The 22,379-nt window shown below is 36.6% G+C and overlaps 1 protein-coding gene across 4 annotated transcripts; it reads left to right on the forward strand.

The window, feature by feature from the left end:
• The first annotated feature begins 2,152 nt into the window (after nt 1-2,152).
• On the forward strand, nt 2,153-18,182 carry LOC124412828 (fasciculation and elongation protein zeta-2). Of its 4 annotated transcripts, XM_046892974.1 has the most exons (9): nt 2,153-2,426; nt 5,915-6,167; nt 14,983-15,105; nt 15,307-15,463; nt 15,719-15,827; nt 15,954-16,216; nt 16,327-16,402; nt 16,483-16,548; nt 17,041-17,265. In XM_046892974.1, the coding sequence occupies exons 1-9, from the start codon at nt 2,321-2,323 to the stop codon at nt 17,055-17,057; spliced, it is 1,170 nt and encodes a 389-aa protein (XP_046748930.1). In that variant the 5' UTR covers nt 2,153-2,320; the 3' UTR covers nt 17,058-17,265. The 4 variants fall into 4 exon arrangements, with proteins under 4 accessions (XP_046748930.1, XP_046748931.1, XP_046748932.1 ...); XM_046892975.1 differs by lacking the exon at nt 14,983-15,105; XM_046892976.1 differs by lacking the exons at nt 16,483-16,548; nt 17,041-17,265 and having other exon boundaries at nt 16,302-16,402.
• Nucleotides 18,183-22,379: the final 4,197 nt, after the last annotated feature.

The raw sequence follows: 22,379 nt of genomic DNA on the forward strand, positions 1-22,379 counted from the left end.
ACCACTCATTGCCGATAGCTGATTTGCGTAATCACTATATTCAGTTATAAAAATCACAACCTACATGTGAGCTTGTTTAATTTTATGTATTCACATACAGTTATCGCTGTGACAGATTTATCCTTGTGTGGGTTAGAATATTATCCACACCCATTTTCTGTTATGTGCACCGCAAAATCTGTTTCATAAATTAGTCAGAGCAAGAAAGTTTTTTATTCTGAGTTGTTCTGAAAGTGTTCTTAATGGCATAGCCTTTTAAATATTCGTTTAAATCATACTTAAATATCACTTTGCGGTTGAAATACGGGTAACGAAACTCGCGCTACGATAATTTAGCGCCTGATAGCTAGTGACTTGACATACGTATCGGTAGGACGGTCTTTCGAATTCAGGCGCTAGCTGCTTTACCGATTGTCCGTATGGTTCTTATCGTACCGACAGAGATCTGACAAATCGGCTGAGCATCGCAATCTGCGGCCATCCATTTACGCTTCAGCTACACGCTGTTAGATAGAGTTGCTTGTCGACTCCTTCATCGTGGGGACATTTTATAAAAAGTGCTGATAGATAATTTCCGAGCATCCGATATCAATTTTTATCCCCAATATGCTACCTATTTAATTGTGTATCCGCTGATCTAAAATACAGATTTGGTTTGATTCAATCTGGTAAAACCAGAAAAAAATAGTTCCACGATACTTGGTGAAATTGTTTATTCATTAGGATTTAAATTCTGATGATTATAAGTATCGCGAAACGTCAAACTACGCTAATTATGGGCGAGATTACTTTGAAAAGGCTTTTGTAATTTGCAGGAGTTTAAACACTTCTTTTTTTCGAAGTAATCGGTACATCAGAGAATAATCAGCCAAATTTGCCCAATTAGCCCTAGCCTTGCGTGAACACAATATTATGTAAGTGTTCTCCGTTCTTAAATACAGATACGCTCTCTTTTTTTCTGTTGCATGTAGAGATATTTGCTTGCGGGAAAATTATAACGTGCTTATGTTACGCTTAACTTTGCACATAGAACAGTGAATGTGAAGATTTTTTTGAAGACTGCTAAGCGAAGCGATGAAGGCAAGTAGGGTGGGGGTCAAAACTTGGAAGGGTCAATATTTCGAATGGCCAATGTATCGAAATTTCAAACATGTGAAAATGAAATAGCGAAAGATGAAATGTTCGAAATCTTGATTTTATTTTTGCATGGTGGAAAATTTCGATACATTACCCATTCGAAATATTGACCCTTCAAAGTTTCGATCCCCAAAGGAAGAGTGATAGTAGGTATAGTGTAGTTCTGTTTTCTTAAGTAATAATTTTGAATTTATTACAGATAATAAAAAAATCGTCCGCTTATAAAGTCAGAACTAACGTTTTAATCATAAGTGCCATAAGCATAGCAATGAATTTATATTGTCTATTGTCTTCAGTTTTATTGCACGCACGTCAGTGCGCCATTCAGCGATTTAATGTTAAGGTAAACATCGCCAACACTCATATGCGCACGATTCCAGCGAGAAAGTTTCAACCTCATTTTGAAGCGTTCTAATTATAATAATATGCATATAGAACTAGCCTTGCACGAATAAAACTTCACCCAGTCTTCACGAATGAAAAAACGTAAAACACTATCATCAGGTCTACGTCTTTATTGGTTCCTCTCGGATTTCCCAAATTCCTTGAATCTTAAAATTCTTCTACAATCCATATCTTTAATTCCAGCTTAACTGCATTAATTTTCACAGTACTCATTATAATGATTAACAAAACAAAAATAAGATCATAAAATATTTTCAGCGAAGATGGTAAGAAACACAAGTAAAAATCAAAATTACGGTAAAATACTACGTTGACCTGTTTGAGAAAAAATTGACCTGATACAAAAAAAAATTTCGCACGTGTAAAATGTAACCAGAATGGCTTAGAAGACCAGGAATTTCGAAGTAATCCTGACAATTCAAGTCGGATCAAAAGATATCTCCATATATGTATAACCGTGTAATCTTTTTGCGAAGAAAACGCAAAGCGGTCGTCGTCAGAGAGGCGATGAGAGCCCCTCCCGTTAGTCGCGTCGTGTTTCTCCTGACGGTTGGCATGGTAACGTCGAATCATCTCCCCCCCACTCCTCGATACAGCATTCCCTTCCCCTCCTCGGCTCAGTTGCTCTCCGAACGCCGGAGAAGCAGGATCGATACGGCGTTCGTGTAGCTTCTTTAATTCGCATCTGTGAAAAAAATACAACCTGGCTCCGAGCTAAAGTGATTGTGTTTCTACCGGTGGATTATCGCCCTGTCCGAACTGTGCTAAGTGGTTTATCATGAGGGACATGGCTGGTAAAATGGCCGAATTAAAATTTGAAGCACCCCTGGCTCGCTTCGAAGAGGAGGAGACGTCCAGCCTCAAGAATATCAACTTGCTGACAGGTGCGGAATGGTCAATTCATTTTTCTCTTTATCCTGCCTCAATCCTTCTCACCCCCCCGCGTTGCGAAGCGGTCGCTGCCTGGGCCAGCAGGCATTTGTTTTCATTTTCACTTCAGGTTTTGCTGGTCTGGGCTGAGGAATCAACTCCGTTTCGTGAATTCTTTGAGGTGACCGTATTTTATGGGAATCTCGCTGCGCTCGGCTTTTGTTTCTTTATTTTGAATCGTCTGAAGGTAGCCGCGAGTCGCTAACCCTCGACTCAACAGTCAGCATCCCCCGAAATGGACCGAAGTATTTACGAACAGCAGCTATGCTGGTACCTGGAATGACGAAGAAAGAGTAGAGAGAGTGTTGAAAAGGATGGCTTTTTCATGCGAGAAAAGGATAAACGCTGTAGGGATGCGCCAAGTGGCGCGGTGTCGAGAGGTCGAGAAAGCCGAGAGTCGAGGCACATCACCTTTCGGAAAACCTTTTTAAAACAAAGTACGATCGGTCCGTGCCGCAGGTGCCGGCAGGTTGGCAGCGCGCCATCGATGCGCATGATTTCGGTGAATTTCTTAAACATTTTTATATTGTAGCTACTTGCAGCTGTGACCAGGGACAATTTTACTGGTTTTGTACGTTTATTTGCTTATTTTGTGATTTTTATTGTTGGACGAATTCCGTCGTGCGCTGACGAAGAAAAGTTATTGGATGTGAAAATTTCACTAGAACTAGTTTTAGCAATGTTGGTTTACGTATGTAAAACAAAACACTGCAAAGAAAATCTGCATTACCCGATGAGAATGATTTGAAATGGTATTTCATTGCAGTTTACATGTGAACTGAATTTTAGACAATTTTGAAGTTGAGAAATCGCGATTTCCCGTTAGGAAAAGTTATGTTACTGTAAGGTTACGCATTCGACCTCCTTGTGAAGTTTTCTGAATACAGCTGCTAGCCACAAATCTCGGATAGGTCGAAATCCTAGGAAAGTTAGGGAAAAATATGGAAATGAAAACGATGCATTCATTGTCATGATAATAATGAGATCTATTGCGTTATTGGGACAAGTCCTTTTTATACACATAAAATAAGCAAATTTACACATAGAAGAATAGCATGGTAGATAGGAAAGATGAAAATAGAATAACAAAGTAGAACTAAAGACACATGTATAAAATGAAATTAAAAATAAATAAAACGAGAGTAAAATGAATACGATGAGCAAAATGAATTAAATAAATAATATCGGTAAAAGTATAAGTAAAATGAATAAATAAAATAAATACTGTATTTAACGTAGAAAATGAATGATCTAGAAATGAATGAAGTCAAATTTCTAATTGCATAAAAGCATTTTATATTGTAAAAAAGAATCAGAGAATAATTGTGATTTTTCCGGTGACCATTTCAACTAAAACATTTTATGATTGTCGCATTATGTCATCTTGAATAATTGGCGAAACTCTGGGGCTTCGAATTATCTTATTTTGCGTGACCTGCATCCATAGACAACACTGTCCACTTATCCGCTCCTTATCTTATCTATAAGACAAGCCTATAGACTTGTAAATTGAAAAATTTCCGTATACGCGATACCCAAATTCTATGGTAATTTATTCTAATTTATTCGTCTACGTTTGTTAATCATTGCGTCCGCTTATACCGTCTCACCACAACTGATATTATTCACTTTTTCACTATAAATAGCGGAATCATCGGTTATATCTGTACACATAGAAGATTAGACGCCTCTTTGAATGTATGTAACGGACAGTTGAAAAGTGGCACAATTGAGGGGGCGACTCATTCATTCTTCACCGCAGCAATTGCAGTATCAGCAGCTGCAGCACTAGCACTAGAAGCGATTTAAAAACGAATGAGAAAAATTTCACATTTTGTTACAATTGCTAGGAAATTTTAATACTATGGGTATCGTTAGAATAAGGGTACTTCCACATAGCTACCATAATGAAAAAGAACAATACACACAAAAGATTTTTTTGCTACACCTGCAAAACTAATTTTTATCTTCAACCCATAACCATATACAATATATCGTTTAGTTATGAATAAAAAAAAAGGGATAATAGTTACGTCGGTGCACAAATAGAAATATCACTCGGTGTATGTTACACGAATAAAACTGAAGAGCTTGACCTATTCATAGCCGCTATTGTGGGTCACGGTGAGGAGAAGAGCTGCATCTGGGGATGTGAATCTGGTATTATACACCCGACGAGAAATACACGCGGCTGTGAATGGAAGCGCGTATTTTTCCTCGCCTGCATGGCTTCCTTCGGGTTATCGCTGCTTATCTCAGGGCAAACGACTACGCATCCTCTCCGGTAGTCTCGCGTGTAGATATAAGCTACGCATACACACTTGCGCGTGCTGCCTGCATACAGGCTGCAGCTTAAATGTCTGGTTGTGAGAACCGGACGGCGCGAGCCGAACACATTAACCTTTCGTTCCTGCTCCCGTTTAATCTACGCCTTTAGTGTCAACGCCTACTAATCGTTGCCGTAGCGATAAACCCTTCGTAATATAAATCCCCAACTTGTCAGGCATGCCCTGCAGTTAAGTATAATATACGGATGCGATCAAGACTTCAATGAGAAGACAGATTCATTCCATTTGTGTGTATAGTACTATATGTGTAGTAACGAACGCCGATCAATTATTTCATGCTACACAGTTCCCCATTTCATCCCCTTAAAAGTACCCTACTTTTTCCTTCTTCCCCTACGAGCACTGTGAAGCTTAAAGTTTCCCCTAAATGTACCTTAAATCAGTCAATTTCTCCCCAAAATCACCCTATTTTTGCCAGTTGAAGTTACTTTTTTTCATAAAATAAAATGGACTGAAAAAATCAATTTGATGTTTGAGAAAAATTTTCTACTTTCAACTTGACATAGGAACAAAGAGAAGAATACATTAAATCTCATTACTCCCTTATATTTCACAAAACCATATTTTTTACGATTTTATTGAGTGTCTCGTTATCTACGAAATAAATACATTCCCTCATCCTAAATTATTTTGTTCCTACATTTAGTTAGAAATAAAACATCGTTCTGAAGCATCAAATCGATTTTTTCAGCTTATCAGATTTTTTAGTTTATAATAATAAAAAAAATTTTAATTAAAAAACATTCCTAATTTCGACCCCCCCCCCCCCCCCCCTCTCAGCACATGTTAGTTGTTTTTTTCGATCGCTACAGAATCATTTAAATTGCCCTGATTCTTATACGATCACTTTAAAATAACTGCAATGCAGCTCGGAAAGTTATTGTACAGGCATCTGTTATATCCATTTTTGAATCGTAACTCCTTTTGAATTTTTTGTCCTCCTCAAATCTAGCTTGATAAAATCACACCCCTTGTTATTGTATAAATATACAAATAATTTTTAAACAATAATTGCTAACAATAGTTACACTTAATAACAAAAAAAGTGATAAAAACAAATGTCGCACGAATTTCACTTTGTTCTTACATTGCAGAGCAACTATTGGACGCGAGTCTTGAGGCGAACTTTGGCGAAAATCGTAACGCCAACGAGACCGGAACGACCCGTGGCAACGGTGTGGATATTCTTCAGGAGGGAACGTTCAGCCCGTTCAGCGGCAGTCTCGAGGATCTGGTTAATACATTCGACGAAAAAATCACATCGTGCTTTCGAGACTATGGCGCCGATGTCGAGTCCCTCGCCCCGGTCCAGGTACGGACGCAAGAGGAGATAATGAACGAATGCCAGTAAGTGAAAAAAGCGCAATTTTACATCCTATCGTGGTATAAAACATTACTTTTGAACACGTTCGTTGCGTCACATCAAGTTGTTCTGCCGAATTTTTGTATAGATTATTTTTTTTTTTTTTTCCTGACACATCTTTCTTCGAGAAATCCAATTTTTTCTATCTTTCTTTTCTCATTTTCGCTCGACACTGTGTACAATGTGAGACAGTGAGTGAAATGTGTACAATAGGGTGGATCCTACAACGGATGACGTCATTGCAATAGCTAAGCCACACCGATCGTAAAATTCGCGTGCCAATATAGAATTCACATAATAAACTATAAAACTCACGTTGTGTACATATTTACTCATATATTTATAGATATACATATAGATGTATATGCTATATTAGGCGAGGAATGATTTACTCCAAACAACTTGGTGATGACGATGTACGTTATATAACCTATACACCCGTAATTATAATATTTATACTACGCGACTTATTTAAAAAATATTTAAAAAATCTCTGATTATATTTCAATGTTTGAATACATTATGCAATACTCGTGAATTATATCTTTTCTTCTGTTTCGTTTTTGTTTTGCTTTTTTGATAACCACGGACTTGATATTGTTGGGGTTAAAATGAGTTTAAAATTAACATCGATGGTATGTATAACGATATGCTTTGGGAAAAAACAATATTTTCTAAAGCGTTGCGCATCGATAATCGCGCCCCTGCGTAATACGGCAATGCAAACCGTGTATGCGGACGTTATTCACTCGACTGTACAGGATTCGGCTTACAATCAGGCTAATTATGTACGCGTGTTTGTACACACATCGTGTTACGTACACTTCACGCAGTATAGAGGACAAAATCTATTCTTTACGTGTATATACATGTATATACATATTTAAAAGCAAAGATATTTTACGGCTTGTTGCGTTTCACCTGCAACCTCCCTGCTCATCTTCTTCCTGTCTGGCTAGCATTTAGTCGCTCGTATTATATATATATATATATTATTATATAATACCTACAACATCTGTTGTATATTAGACTGTATTCATAGTATTTATACCTAATTTCTCTTTAGAGTTTGGTGAAAAATGATATCCTTCAACAGCTGGTTTATCCTATATCCTTTCCAAATTTAGTTCTCACTCATTGTCGGTGTTATCTTTGCTGTTGCCAAATTAATAATTGGTAATAGCGAATAATTTTCTTATACGCTTTCTTCTCGTGCTCGCTGCGCGTGCAATTTCGAAGTATGAATTATTAATGTGAATACGTGTACATGATATGTATATAGATGTATATAAAATCTATCAATTTTTTAACCCTGATCATTTTTAATTTTGTCAAAACTCTTAAAAATAATACTGGCATTTCTAAAAGTCTGAATTTATTTATTTATTTATCTTGATTTTTTTTGTTAAATTACATAAATAAAAAATTTCAAAAATGAACGTGATTTTGACATGTTTTTCATACAGTGGAAAATGTTGTATACAATGCTTTTGCAATTTTGAAAATGTTAAGCGTTTGGTTTTTACCAATCGAATATTTTTGAAGTGCTCGAAAAGTAGAGAAGAAAAATTTTTCTATTGTGATAACAATCTTAAAATGATCAGAACAGAAAATGATGTTTTTCCGAATTCATCAGAGATTTCGAAAAAAACGTGGAACTTTGATGAGGTTTGATTAATTGTAATCGAAAAGTGATTCCGTAAAGACGATAAAATATAAACAAATTTGAGGTTTTATAGATATTACTATTATCTCAAAGAAAGTTACAAAGATACAGTGAGTATAGAAATCAGTGGATTTCATACGGAACATGCGGACTACATATAACTGAAAAAATAAGATGCAATTATTTGTCGGGTATCGAATTAGAGGAAAAAAGTATTAAAAATTAAGTTCGTTCAATCTGTAAAACAAGTTCTTTTCAATCGTAACGTTGTTGAGATAAAATACTGTATAACCTATTTATATTACCGGTATATAAAAGCTGCATATCAATTACCTTTTCGACCTATTTCAATGCAATCGGTTTTCCTTTCCATCCCATGTTCCCAGGGAGGCTTAGAGTAACAAGATTTATGATACAATTATGAAAGAATGATTTATAACTCGCTGCAATCGTATAAAATAATCACGGTGTGTCCTGACACGAGTGATTTGAAAATCGACGAGGTATATCCACTTTCTTGAATGGGCTGAATAAATTAAGTTGCAATTCAAGATTAAGGGGATGCCAAAGTCACTTCTTACCGACTGCGTTGTTTCTCTTCTTTTTTGGCTGTTATCAGAGGGTATGCATCGCAATATAAAAAAGGCATTAACATCGTATTCTGCATGCAATTCTGAATGAAAACAGACTAATCAATTTTAATTTTACACGAAAATAAGAAAATTACTCTGTTAACTTTGCATTACCATACTAGATACAGTATTTCAAACTATAACGTGCAGTTTGGACTCTGAAACTTGACGCGATTAGAACGCAGGGGGAATCTCGTTGTGCTGCTAAAAGAAACGGTGAGCTCTCCTTGTAAGAGGCAAAAGCATTCACGTATTTGAATAGTCACGTTGCGCGTATAAATAAGTAACTAACCACACCAATTCTATGGTATAACAGGCAGCCGTTCTTCTATCTCAGTGTATTCTTGCACTGGCATTGGGTTCTTACGCGGCACAGCGTCTCACAGGATGTAGTTATCAGGTTTTCCCATGAGTAAGATCCGTTTCTACAATGAGGAATTTCTCTTGAAAAAGGAATGAGTATGTAATACTGTGTATACATGTACATACCTAATAAGAAAAGTGGGAAACTGTAAGAAATATTTGGGAATTTACAACGAATGGATCGCATGGAAAATCAGGCAAATACGTATCAAGTAATTAATATTTTCGTTACTCAGAGTTAAAGAATTAACAATAAAAAATAATATTTTTTGTTTCATGTGATATTTTTACTCGAGTTTATCAGTTATACTGGTATTATTATAATTATACTGCACGTAACTCTTTTATTTTTTATTTACTGCGTGGAGAATATGACGGATGTTTAAAATAATTTATCAATTTCCTTCACCGAACGTGAATATTCTTCAAAATTGAGGAAATAAAAATACAATACCGGGAAATATTTCTACCGAATTTTTATTGTGGTATTTTCACTTCCATTTCAGTTTTTCCAACGATCCTCGCCGGAAATGAATCCGGATAATATAATTTATTAAATCCTAATTCTACTTCGTGTTAGCGTTGAGGAAAATGCGGTATTTTGTTTGGCACGTTAGGCCGGACTTCAATGAATTTAAGTTACATGAGTATGTAAATTATCCTCTAAATAGACTCGCAAAATAATTCTCAGCAGCCGTAGGCTCAGCGAATTCGCGCAACGCGCATGACACATTTTATAACAAAGTCTTAAAATAAAATATAAACTTTATATAAACGGCACGAAATCGTTCGGTGAAATAAAACTCGGTTTCGTGCAGTAATTTCGCAGCGAATCTTCACACGTGCAATTTGAATCGCATGATTGACAACGAGCAATCACTCTTAATACATATTATAATAATCAATTAATCATCAAGCAATAAGCTTTCACAACAAAATTTATTGATTATAAGAAGAGATAGAGCAACAATATTTATAAAGCTTTATTGTATCTTTGCAGTTTCAAATATATTTGCAAATGTATTGTCCATTTAGCTTAATATGAAAGAATGTGAAACTGATTTGTAAATATTCCAAAACCCTTTGGAGCCAAGGCTCTCAGCTGTTGAATCGCAGACTTGCGTATCTACAATATAATATCCATCCAAGTCCAAGTTACACGAGAGGCAAGCGTGTACCTACATCAGTAGATTACACCTTTATACCTCCGTTTATCTGACCTTATTTGCAATTCGTTGTCCAGCTTTCTCTGGCCGGTTTATTAAACACTGTGCACTTCGCTCTCACGCACCGTCAGGAAGAAATGCGTTGCGGTCATAATATGTAAACATGACGTTACGCAATTATTCGCCGCAGGAAAATTGATCTCCGCTAATTTTTCATGAGTTTGAAGTTAAAGAAAAAAAAAAAAATAATCGTTTTAACGCAACGAAAAGTAGGAAAAAATATCGCAATTCTTTAACTTCGGAGTATTTCTCAAGATATTCTATTTAATACAATTCAATTCAGTTTCTGTACTTAATTTCAGTCAATCCTGTAATATTCCTACACAAAATACTAGTTTTGTTGAAGAAGGATGCATCGTTACAATAACGCTATACGAGCTTCAACCTCCCAATTTTGTCCGCCATATTTAATATTTTGAAAATGTCTATATTTGTACTCAGCTATATGTTCATAATATTAGACGAGAATGTTTCGCTTTACAGTTATAATTATTACTGTTTATATTGGGTACGCTAATTGCCGAGTCCTGAAGCCAAGCCGGACAAACTTGGGCATGCATGTACACAAGGATTAGGCAATGCAGAGTTGATGTTAACCGGCGAGATGCTTAAGTGCAGGAACTTGTTCACTATGCGTTTCGTCATGCCAGTTTTTCCTGTTTCTTTTTGCTACCTTTTCTGTTCTTCTCTCGTGCACATAGAACAAATTGTTGACTTAGAGAGAGATCAAATCGTTGCGGAAAGAGTACTTGGTAAATTCAAGAAATTTGACTTCATTGAAAAGAAGGTAATTAAGACTAACTCTAATTTCAGTTCAACGAAATACGTTCTGTTTGATTCAGCTCAGAAATACTTTTGAGAATTTGGTTTTCTGCACGTGTAACGAACGAATATTAGGATTTATTGATAAACGCAGTTCAAATTTCAATAATTTATAGGAAACAAATTATTCGAGTCTCATTTCAATTATTGTTTATAGGGATTTATCTTCGGAATTAAACTCTACCTTATCATCGAAGGAGTTTTTGTGCCAACGCAAATCTTCCCGCTTCACAAATAGATAATATTTTTACTTTATTCAGCAAAAAATTGTGCATCTTAGCTGTAACATATATTCCCTTAAATATTACCTCAACGTTTCGTTCATTTATTTTCTATGTCCACATAGACTAGATTCGTAGAGCTTTTCTATTCAAACAATAATCTTGATAATTATAACCGATTGTTCTGAAAGGAAAAGAAAGTAATTGAATGTAATTTTTTCCAATTAAAAATAATGCGCAACGTGTCTGATCGTCAGCCCTGGCTTCATTGTATACATACTATATTTTCACTCAATTAATTTAATCATACTCTATCCTTCGTCGACTTCTGCGGGTTGTCTCGCTGTACTCTCCAGTCAGTTTTTCTCCTGCATATCGAGCGATGAGCAGCCACCCCCTTTCGCACCCGTAGGTCAATAAAATCACGCACGCGCGGCTAGAACCGCCCTTATGACACCGACGCCATTTCTTCGAACTCAGGGCTCCTCCCGTAATTACGACGTTGGATAAATGCGATAAAACAAAACAAAACGGAAATAGAAATTCAAAGAAATCACGAAGGCTCTTTGTTAACAAATCAATACTTATATTATTTATTCAAGATTTAGTCAACACAGTTACACTTAAGTGATGTATAGATAGACGAACAGAGTTGAGGTATTTTTCGCCCATCTCTGCCGACGGTGCAGATTCTTCTTGAGAACCTTACATATACGTCTGTACGTATGTACGACTTGACGTCATTTCCGGCTATTCACGTACAGACGTCCACGTATATACATAATGCGTGTGATGACCAAAGACACGTCTTCGCGGTTTCCTTTGTCAGGAAGGAAGTCCTGAAGTCCTGCGTGTGCCGCGCGTGGGATTTTCAAGTAATTATAATGTAGCGAGTCTCATTACGTCGGCTCAGCTGCTGGTTTATTTGTTTATGGCTATTTTTTTCTTTCATCTCTCACACTCGGTGTCGTGGCAACCGCAAAATATCGTATTTAATATCAGCCACACGTTATAATGTGTGAGAGACGTCGTGCCTCCTCTGCTCTGGATCTTCTGCAAACATTATTACATGAGGTCATCGTTTTGTGGTCGATGTTTTAACCTCACAAGTGGACTGAATTGACTCCAATTCTGACGTGGCGTTGTATATAGGTATACGTACCATATCGCATGTATATGTTATGTTATACTGCAGTACATCGGTTGTTTTTCTGGTGGGTGGAAAAAACCTATTTAGGTCATACACATGCTGTCAAAATTTATGAGTAGGGGGCGAAAGTTTTAAAGGGTTACTTGTAAAAAGTCAAAATACAGAATAGAATAAATAAAAATATGGCAAGCTAATATTGGACCATTTTACTTTCTACACTTTGAATTTAAAAAAAAATAGATTCTGCACCGTTGTTGCAAATTCGAGTCGGTTCTTCCCGCTCACACAAAATTTTCGAGAGATAAAAATGTTGTCATCGTTACAGTATCTAGACTTATGAAGTTGAATATTCATCTTTTGTTTTGATCTACTATTAATCTGATGTACCTATTTCATTGTTATAGAATACTTTTTTTTATAGGGAAATCGTGCATTTACATCGTAATCCAGCCTTTTTCGTCATGAACATTATTCTGGGTACGTGTATCACGCTCTGCGACAATGTAGATAAGCATCAATGGTCGATACTGTATTATTTCGTACCAGGTTTGGTATCATTGCTGCAAGATTCTATTTTTACCATCTACAAGTATAGAAGATATAATCAAAGGTCTTGAGAGGAGAAAAATGTAGTCCCCTTTCGGTAATCTAAATCGCTCGTAATACTATTTGCATTTGCATCCTTCAAATCGTGTTACTTTTTACATTTTTCTTTCTTTTTTTTCAGTTTTTGATAGACGCTTAAATTGAATACGATATTTTTCGACAAGTATTATACATATTTTGTATACATTTGTAGAAATGAAGTTTAGATTAATCCAAGTTTGATTGGAAACGTTATAACGCATATATGATGTAGATTTAAAATCGGTACATCCTGCAAATACTAAACAAATTCGGACAAACACAACTTGAACAAAATGGAACGTGTAAATTGTTAACAAGAAAGATGAAATAATACTGCGTAAAATTTTTCTTTTGTTACTGTAATAGAGGAAATATTTTCAACTTCCGGTACTGCTCAGTCTCTAGTTTTAGTGTTGTTCTCTTCTTCGTGATGTGAATAGTTCTGGAATATACTATGTATACATATGACAATTTGAAACTTCGGTATAGGTTTAAACGGTCCGGAAGTCAAGTTGTTTACGTAACGCCGTTTGTCTCTGAGACCTAAGTTACTTATTTCCAACTGATACCAATATCACGTGTTTGGTAGAATTTTCTTTTTCGTGGAGACAGGAAACTGGAGAGCCTCCGTTACATTAAGTAAATACCAGATAACTAAAGATAACAGCGCAACAATCATAGTGCAGGGAAAATTTAAATCTACCGGTACCTACAAATCCATCGGAATATGTTATCTGCTCAAATGAACAAGACCGTCGCGTGGAAGTTACACAGAAGAATTAGTCCCATTTGACAAATACAACTCGAATTTTATATACGTAACACATAATCGAATGAACTATACTAATCTAGTTGAAAAATTCATTCCTGTTACATATTAAAGGTATTACATTACTGAAGATTTTTCTTCAACGGTTTTTTCTCTCTTCTAACTTTCGATTTGGGCTTTTGGATCCAGCGTGACATTCTCAGCGTGATCACTTTGGGATCTTATAAATTCAAGGCTTCGTGACGCTGTGGTCTCTGGTGAAGGGCTCTCTAGCGTTGCAGCTAGGCTGACAAATGTTGCGTGCTCACGATCAGAGTTATCATTTATCATATTAAAAAAGAGAATGAGAAAAACACCCACCGGGATCATATGCCAGATGTAGATATAATATTATTTTCTCATCGTGTTTGTTCAGTGTCTCTTGACGCTCTGTTGGCGACATTATACCACTTTGCTGACTGTAAAAACATTTTCTCGCCGAGACCTTGGCTTCGCGCGAGATGATTATGATAATGATAATGATGAGATGAGCACGGAGGGTTTCGAACGGAAGTTATTAATCGCCAGATTCATAGAGGTTGAGCATTAATGACTTTTCCACGTTTAATATCATCGACAATTGAATGGAAGAAAATACTGTGATAGAATTTTTGTACTTGATTTGGGATTGGTTACTTGAAAAATTGACATTGATGAAAACTAGTTCTCAGTCAAATGGTGTACTCAGCACAGTCAAGAAACGCGTAGCGTAACTGTTTCTTTTCCATGCCCATATTCATAATAAGTGTCTTGCGAGAATTACGTCATTTATTCATTCATTCGTTTTATACCAACGATGACTCATTGATGATGGCAGAGGCTTACTTCCTTCGGTTAAATACTTATTAAAATAAGTTGTATTCTGATATACTTTTCGAATGAATTGTTTTTTCCCTATTTGCATGCAGTGACGCGGTTTCCGCCTAATTATGCGGGATCCTGAATTATCAGAATTAGCATTACGTAATGGGAATATTTTCTCTGAGTGGCATTATTGTGTCCAGTAAAACCATATTTTCTCTTAAGTGGTATTGTGATGAACGGCCGCTTGCGAGGTTTTTCTTTCCTTCCTTCAGTGGGCTTTCTTTGAAAATGCAACTTCATAGCATTAAAGATGTTTGATAAAATACCAATCGAGTGACATTGAAGTTCGAATTAATTCGTTGATATGTATTTAGAAACGAGTTGACAAATTTTATACCTGTATAATACACTTTCGTAATCATTGGACTACTAATTGTGTATGTCAAAGAATATTAATTTATGATTTTATTTATTTTTCAGAATGTGGTGGACAATCACCGGAAATTTTGGAAACATTTTGCCAATTGATTGGAGTAAATCTTATGCAAGAAAACTGCACATGCCTGCACTAAATCTAAACGAAGCGCCTGTTTCACTCGAGAGGTAAATAAAAACAGAAAACATTCAAAAAACATCTCTCCTTTGTCGTTGTCATTGCAGCGTCAACACCAGTAGTATCAGTCCTTTTCTTAACATAATCTTTTGTATCGCCATTTCCATTGTCCACAAGTATTCTTTCACCCACAAAGACATTTTTTTCTATTCAATAAAGAAAATCTAATCAAATGTATTTGTTTGTTACAGACAGGAGCTTGAGGACTTGAGCAGCGAAGACGAGGCTGTAGCTACAGACCTGGATATGCATGCCTTGATTTTATCTAGCAGCACAGATACGCACAGCCCTGAGGAGCCACTTAAAACTGCAGAAGAAGTTCTTAGAGAAATCGATGACATCATGCAGGTATTTGCATAAGAAATATTGAATTAGATAGTATGTTGTGTGTACCTACCACTTTTTCAAGTACTATTTGAGCGTCCGACGGATTCAATGCGTAGGATTTAATACTAACTGAATATAATAACAACTCTGTCTGTTGTTTTCAAATCATAATAAATTATTTATTCAGAGTGATTTTAGTTAGGAACTATCTTGATCATTTTTCTTCAACGTTGTAATTGCAAGACATAACTAATTTTTGATATTCCGCATTTGCAGGAGAGTCCATCAATGGAACAGTCTGCTGACTCCGAAGGATCTCTACTGGACGTGGATGAAACGTTGGAAAGAAGTAAGGAGGTTCTGGGGTCACCACTCTACGAAGAAAGTAATAAGATAAAGAATTCTCAACTTGTATACTTATCGCCTTCTCGTCATTTGTATCGAAACATTTATGTTTGCACAGTCTTCGTCTTGATTGAAGTTGCAATTTCATGTTGACAATTGATTTCAGAACTGCGTCAGCTGTCAACTGGCCAATTAACAGAGCTTCTCGGTGAAATGGAATCCTTGGTCGGAGCGCTTAGTGAAACTTTAATAGCTGAGCTGGCGTTAAGAGACGAGTTAGAGTACGAGAAGGAGCTTAAAAACCAGTTTATTTCATTACTACTTGCTGTTCAAAATCGGCGTAGACATCACCACGTGACAAAGAAGAGAAACCAAATACAAAATAGTAATAGCCCTTTGCCGCAGCATAGATCCATACAAGATTCCAAGGTAGGCATCTTAGATTTACGAGCAAAGTCTCATCAGTACTTTGTCAATCTTGTTAGATGTATCAAATGCGTTCCGTTCTAACCAGGTAAAAATAAATTGAAATTTTCCAGTATTTGACAACGGTGATACCTTATCACATGGACAGTGGCCCACCTGACAATCAAGCTTTACAAGTCCTCATTAAGAGTAAGTTTTACAAGTTTTTGATAACAAGTAGCTACAATCAATGACTTCGTTCGAAATTAATTATGTCTTTTTGTTTTCAGTATTAAAGGCCATTAACGAGGATAGTCCAACGGTGCCCACGTTATTAACTGACTATATATTGAAAGGTGGGTTGATTTCTTTCACCTGTCTCGAATCCGTGCGAGATGAACACTTGTATATTTCACGGTGCAGTTATTATCATAGGGTTGAAGTTCGTATCAATATTATGACAATGAATTCTTAGAGGAACTTGGTATATAACTTCAGGATTGTGTGAAAATAAGTAAAGCAAAATCTGATCATATTTTACAAATTTAACTTCAAGTTTATTATATAGTTTGAGAATATTAGTTTTCTTTTTAATTTTCTGTAGGTTAACGTTACTTATTTCAACCTAGTAAATTTTCTGTGGTTTATGGATGCTTGAAAATTACGCAGTATCTGCAAAGCACGTTTCAAGTTATCAATAATACGTAATTGTGGGTATATGTTAGCTTACTTTTGTAAGTATTTATGAATATAGCCTCCATGAATATTCATCGTCGGTGTATAATATCTGGTAACGTACCTACTTTCTGCAAGAGATGCTAATGATATTTAATATAATTATGTTTCAGTTCTATGCCCCACCTAGTAATCCACCAGTACATATCCTCGTACGTGACATCGCTGTGCTACTCATTAAGAAGAACAGATTAATTAAGATGCAAATTGCTCCTCTCTTCTTGCCATTGTGCTTTCAGCCATCGTTGTGCTGTGTGTTTAAAATTTAGGACAGTATATAATATAGAATAACAGGTACAGCTACGAATATAGTACTACAATAAATCTTATAGAAATGAGCTCTCATTGAGATTTCTCTGTATTTATAACTCGACATGAAAAGGCAAAAATCAATCTAATGCCATTTGTAAGCTAATTTGACTCGTGTTTGCACCACGAGAACTCGTTGGGCATTTTGCGGTGAAATTTGAAAGATTGTACAACAAATTCAATAACTATAAAAACGAAAAAACAATTATCTCTACTAGTGAATGTAGCTAATACAGCTTTAACTGTATATTGATTATGTTAATAATCTATTGTGACAAGATCAGAATTAGATAAGCTCTCTGAATACTCTTTTCTAGTCTATTAATTTATATCATGTATATGTATATGTATATGTATATTTCTTCAGTTTATACAATCACTGCACTAGGATTACCCTTGCCACGTTTTATGGTGCGCTTGTGTAATTTGTATATTGTTAATCTTACGTTTTACTCTATTTGCGACAAGTTGTGAGTGATTTCAACTTCTTGGCAATTATACACACACACATATATACATATATAGGTATATATGTGTATAGGTATATATATATATATACACACACACACATATATACCTACATGTACATATTTAAAACTAGATTTTTACACTAAACACAGAGATTTTAGTATACTTGTGTACGGATTTCTGTGTATAGGTATACTTTAACTAAAATATCTTTATCTCTAATACGGGGTTCCTCGTTATTGACATTTATTCATGTAACCCAATGTGCTACATACGATGGCAAAAATCGAGATCGAACAGAACTGAGTCTCAAAACCCTGTTAATATAAAAGCAGCTATTTGATAGAAATTATAGTTTATAGTTTACACAGGCCATTGCATGATATTTCATCATACATACATATGTTTCAATGTATTTAGAAATAATTTATTAAATATGAAGAGGTCATGTGCAAATAATAAATGAATTCATTCGACCAAAGTTTGATGTATTCATTAGAGCTTCAAAAATTAGTTTTTCCTTTTTTAATTCTTTAATTCTTCTATGAATAATTGAAAATATTTTCGACTATTCGTGCTGTAGTAGGATGGGGCTTGAACGAGATGTAGCAGAAGATTGGAAACAATATGTCGAGACTGCCGGTATTTTTCTGATAATGCAAGAACATGCTACTAGCTCGTTTTTGACATATCTCGTATATCATGCGTTGTGAACTGACTTGCCAGACAGAGACGAATAATGAATTTTATCGACTGCATTGTCTATGTCAAATACTCTATGCCTGATTCGGAGGAAGAATTTGAATCGATAGAATTGGTGTACCGGATCATCGTAAACCTTAACTTTTGAAATGTTCAGGCGGAACGTATTCTCCTGCTTTTCGGTAGTTAAATATTGTAAGTGTTGGTGCCATTAAGTACGTGCCTTTTGTCAACGGCTGAATGCTGCGTCTGAATCTGGTATAGCTACGCTATCAGAAAAGAGAGTTATGGTCAATGATAGTTAACGGAAGCTGCTTGCTCCTAAAAACTAATTCTATAAAAGAAACCTCCATGAGCTCTTCAACTTGCAAAATCAGTAGAGACAAAGCCTGAACTCGTTTCATTTTTGGTTCATCTCCGATATTCATCCATCTCAAGAAAACACTTGTGATATTAAGAAATGCTAGACTTCAGTTACTCAGGCGCAAATTAACGTAATTTTTCGGAACAATTTCCTTAACTAGCTGCGATCAACGATTGATAGGTTACGGCCAGAGAATTGAGATTTTCTGCGTTTTCTCTTCCGATTTCTTCAGCACTTGGTCTAGGGACGTGACCGACCTCTTTTCGGGTTCCCTGGTGCTCAATTAGTTACTACTGAGTCCAACAAATTGATGAAAGATGAAAAGTGTTCGGCACCGTGAATCACAAGCACGAAGGGTGTCTCCTTTGGATTTTTCCAGACAGAATTTGGCCGATGTTGATTATTTCGAAAATTTATTTTTGGTGGAATAGATCAATGTCATTTTGCAAGGGGATTCGATTCGGACAGGTAAAGGGTTACAGCCGAGAACTACACGACTTGATTCTGACATTTCCTTGGTGCTGAGCTGCTCGTGGAAGTACCTGTAGTGTCTTTACTTTTGTTCCTAGGATATATTTTATGTATTTTCTGAGTTCCCGGGGGTGCAATTAATCTAGAAAAGGTCATGCGATTCAATTCCAAAACGGAATGTTTTCGGCTCCGGAAGTGACAGAGAAAGAAACCCCTTTGGATTTTTGACGAGGAAGTCGACATCTTTGAAAAAAGCTGCTATTTATTCTTGAGGGCACCATTCCAACGTAATTTTGCGAGAGAAATCGTTTAACCGCAGGCTCAATGCGCTGCGGGACACGGATCAAAAGTTACAGCCAAAAAACGTGTGAAATATTTTCTTCATTTTTCTGCTGCTGATCTTTTCGACGTAGATTCTATGCCGTTCATCCTACGCTGTTTTTGCTGTGTTTTCTGAATTGCTGGGCGTCCAATGAGTCGAGAAAGAGTAATTCAATTCGATTCCGAGACAAAAAATGGGCGTCGAATTAGTCTAAAAAGCGTCATAATAATCGATTCCCAGACAAAAGATTTTTCGGCCAAAAAAAATCCAAGGCTAACCCCTTTGCATTTTTGGTGAAAATTTCGACGACTTTGAAAAGTGCTGCAATTAATTCTTTAGAACACTATTCCGACGTAATTTTGCGAGAGAAATCGATTGATCGCAGTCCCAATGCGCTGCGAGCAACACCTGTAAAGTTACAGCCGAAAAACTGCAAATTTTCATCGCCATTTCTCTGCTGCTGGTCCTACGCTGTTTTTCATGTGTTTTCTGAGTTCCTGGGCGTCGAATTAGTCTAAAAAGCGTCATAATAATCGATTCCCAGACAAAAGATTTTTCGGCCAAAAAAAATCCAAGGCTAACCCCTTTGCATTTTTGGTGAAAATTTCGACGACTTTGAAAAGTGCTGCAATTAATTCTTTAGAACACTATTCCGACGTAATTTTGCGAGAGAAATCGATTGATCGCAGTCCCAATGCGCTGCGAGCAACACCTGTAAAGTTACAGCCGAAAAACTGCAGATTTTCATCGCCATTTCTCTGCTGCTGGTCCTACGCTGTTTTTCATGTGTTTTCTGAGTTCCTGGGCGTCGAATTAGTCTAAAAAGCGTCATAATAATCGATTCCCAGACAAAAGATTTTTCGGCCAAAAAAAATCCAAGGCTAACCCCTTTGCATTTTTGGTGAAAATTTCGACGACTTTGAAAAGTGCTGCAATTAATTCTTTAGAACACTATTCCGACGTAATTTTGCGAGAGAAATCGATTGATCGCAGTCCCAATGCGCTGCGAGCAACACCTGTAAAGTTACAGCCGAAAAACTGCAGATTTTCATCGCCATTTCTCTGCTGCTGGTCCTACGCTGTTTTTCATGTGTTTTCTGAGTTCCTGGGCGTCGAATTAGTCTAAAAAGCGTCATAATAATCGATTCCCAGACAGAAGATTTTTCGGCCAAAAAAAATCCAAGGCTAACCCCTTTGCATTTTTGGTGAAAATTTCGACGACTTTGAAAAGTGCTGCAATTAATTCTTTAGAACACTATTCCGACGTAATTTTGCGAGAGAAATCGATTGATCGCAGTCCCAATGCGCTGCGAGCAACACCTGTAAAGTTACAGCCGAAAAACTGCAGATTTTCATCGCCATTTCTCTGCTGCTGGTCCTACGCTGTTTTTCATGTGTTTTCTGAGTTCCTGGGCGTCGAATTAGTCTAAAAAGCGTCATAATAATCGATTCCCAGACAGAAGATTTTTCGGCCAAAAAAAATCCAAGGCTAACCCCTTTGCATTTTTGGTGAAAATTTCGACGACTTTGAAAAGTGCTGCAATTAATTCTTTAGAACACTATTCCGACGTAATTTTGCGAGAGAAATCGATTGATCGCAGTCCCAATGCGCTGCGAGCAACACCTGTAAAGTTACAGCCGAAAAACTGCAGATTTTCATCGCCATTTCTCTGCTGCTGGTCCTACGCTGTTTTTCATGTGTTTTCTGAGTTCCTGGGCGTCGAATTAGTCTAAAAAGCGTCATAATAATCGATTCCCAGACAAAAGATTTTTCGGCCAAAAAAAATCCAAGGCTAACCCCTTTGCATTTTTGGTGAAAATTTCGACGACTTTGAAAAGTGCTGCAATTAATTCTTTAGAACACTATTCCGACGTAATTTTGCGAGAGAAATCGATTGATCGCAGTCCCAATGCGCTGCGAGCAACACCTGTAAAGTTACAGCCGAAAAACTGCAGATTTTCATCGCCATTTCTCTGCTGCTGGTCCTACGCTGTTTTTCATGTGTTTTCTGAGTTCCTGGGCGTCGAATTAGTCTAAAAAGCGTCATAATAATCGATTCCCAGACAAAAGATTTTTCGGCCAAAAAAAATCCAAGGCTAACCCCTTTGCATTTTTGGTGAAAATTTCGACGACTTTGAAAAGTGCTGCAATTAATTCTTTAGAACACTATTCCGACGTAATTTTGCGAGAGAAATCGATTGATCGCAGTCCCAATGCGCTGCGAGCAACACCTGTAAAGTTACAGCCGAAAAACTGCAGATTTTCATCGCCATTTCTCTGCTGCTGGTCCTACGCTGTTTTTCATGTGTTTTCTGAGTTCCTGGGCGTCGAATTAGTCTAAAAAGCGTCATAATAATCGATTCCCAGACAAAAGATTTTTCGGCCAAAAAAAATCCAAGGCTAACCCCTTTGCATTTTTGGTGAAAATTTCGACGACTTTGAAAAGTGCTGCAATTAATTCTTTAGAACACTATTCCGACGTAATTTTGCGAGAGAAATCGATTGATCGCAGTCCCAATGCGCTGCGAGCAACACCTGTAAAGTTACAGCCGAAAAACTGCAGATTTTCATCGCCATTTCTCTGCTGCTGGTCCTACGCTGTTTTTCATGTGTTTTCTGAGTTCCTGGGCGTCGAATTAGTCTAAAAAGCGTCATAATAATCGATTCCCAGACAGAAGATTTTTCGGCCAAAAAAAATCCAAGGCTAACCCCTTTGCATTTTTGGTGAAAATTTCGACGACTTTGAAAAGTGCTGCAATTAATTCTTTAGAACACTATTCCGACGTAATTTTGCGAGAGAAATCGATTGATCGCA

This window comes from Diprion similis, chromosome 12 (genome assembly GCF_021155765.1).
Source record: "Diprion similis isolate iyDipSimi1 chromosome 12, iyDipSimi1.1, whole genome shotgun sequence".
Classification (NCBI taxonomy): domain Eukaryota; kingdom Metazoa; phylum Arthropoda; class Insecta; order Hymenoptera; family Diprionidae; genus Diprion; species Diprion similis.

What these genes read in the sequence shown, in the direction of transcription:
- LOC124412828 (XM_046892974.1), top strand. Translation starts at nt 2,321, where the DNA reads ATGAGGGACATGGCTGGTAAAATGGCCGAATTAAAATTTGAAGCACCC. An exon ending in GTCACCACTCTACGAAGAAA is followed by an intron (nt 15,828 to 15,953) that starts GTAATAAGATAA and finishes AATTGATTTCAG; the next exon opens with AACTGCGTCAGCTGTCAACT. An exon ending in GATCCATACAAGATTCCAAG is followed by an intron (nt 16,217 to 16,326) that starts GTAGGCATCTTA and finishes GAAATTTTCCAG; the next exon opens with TATTTGACAACGGTGATACC.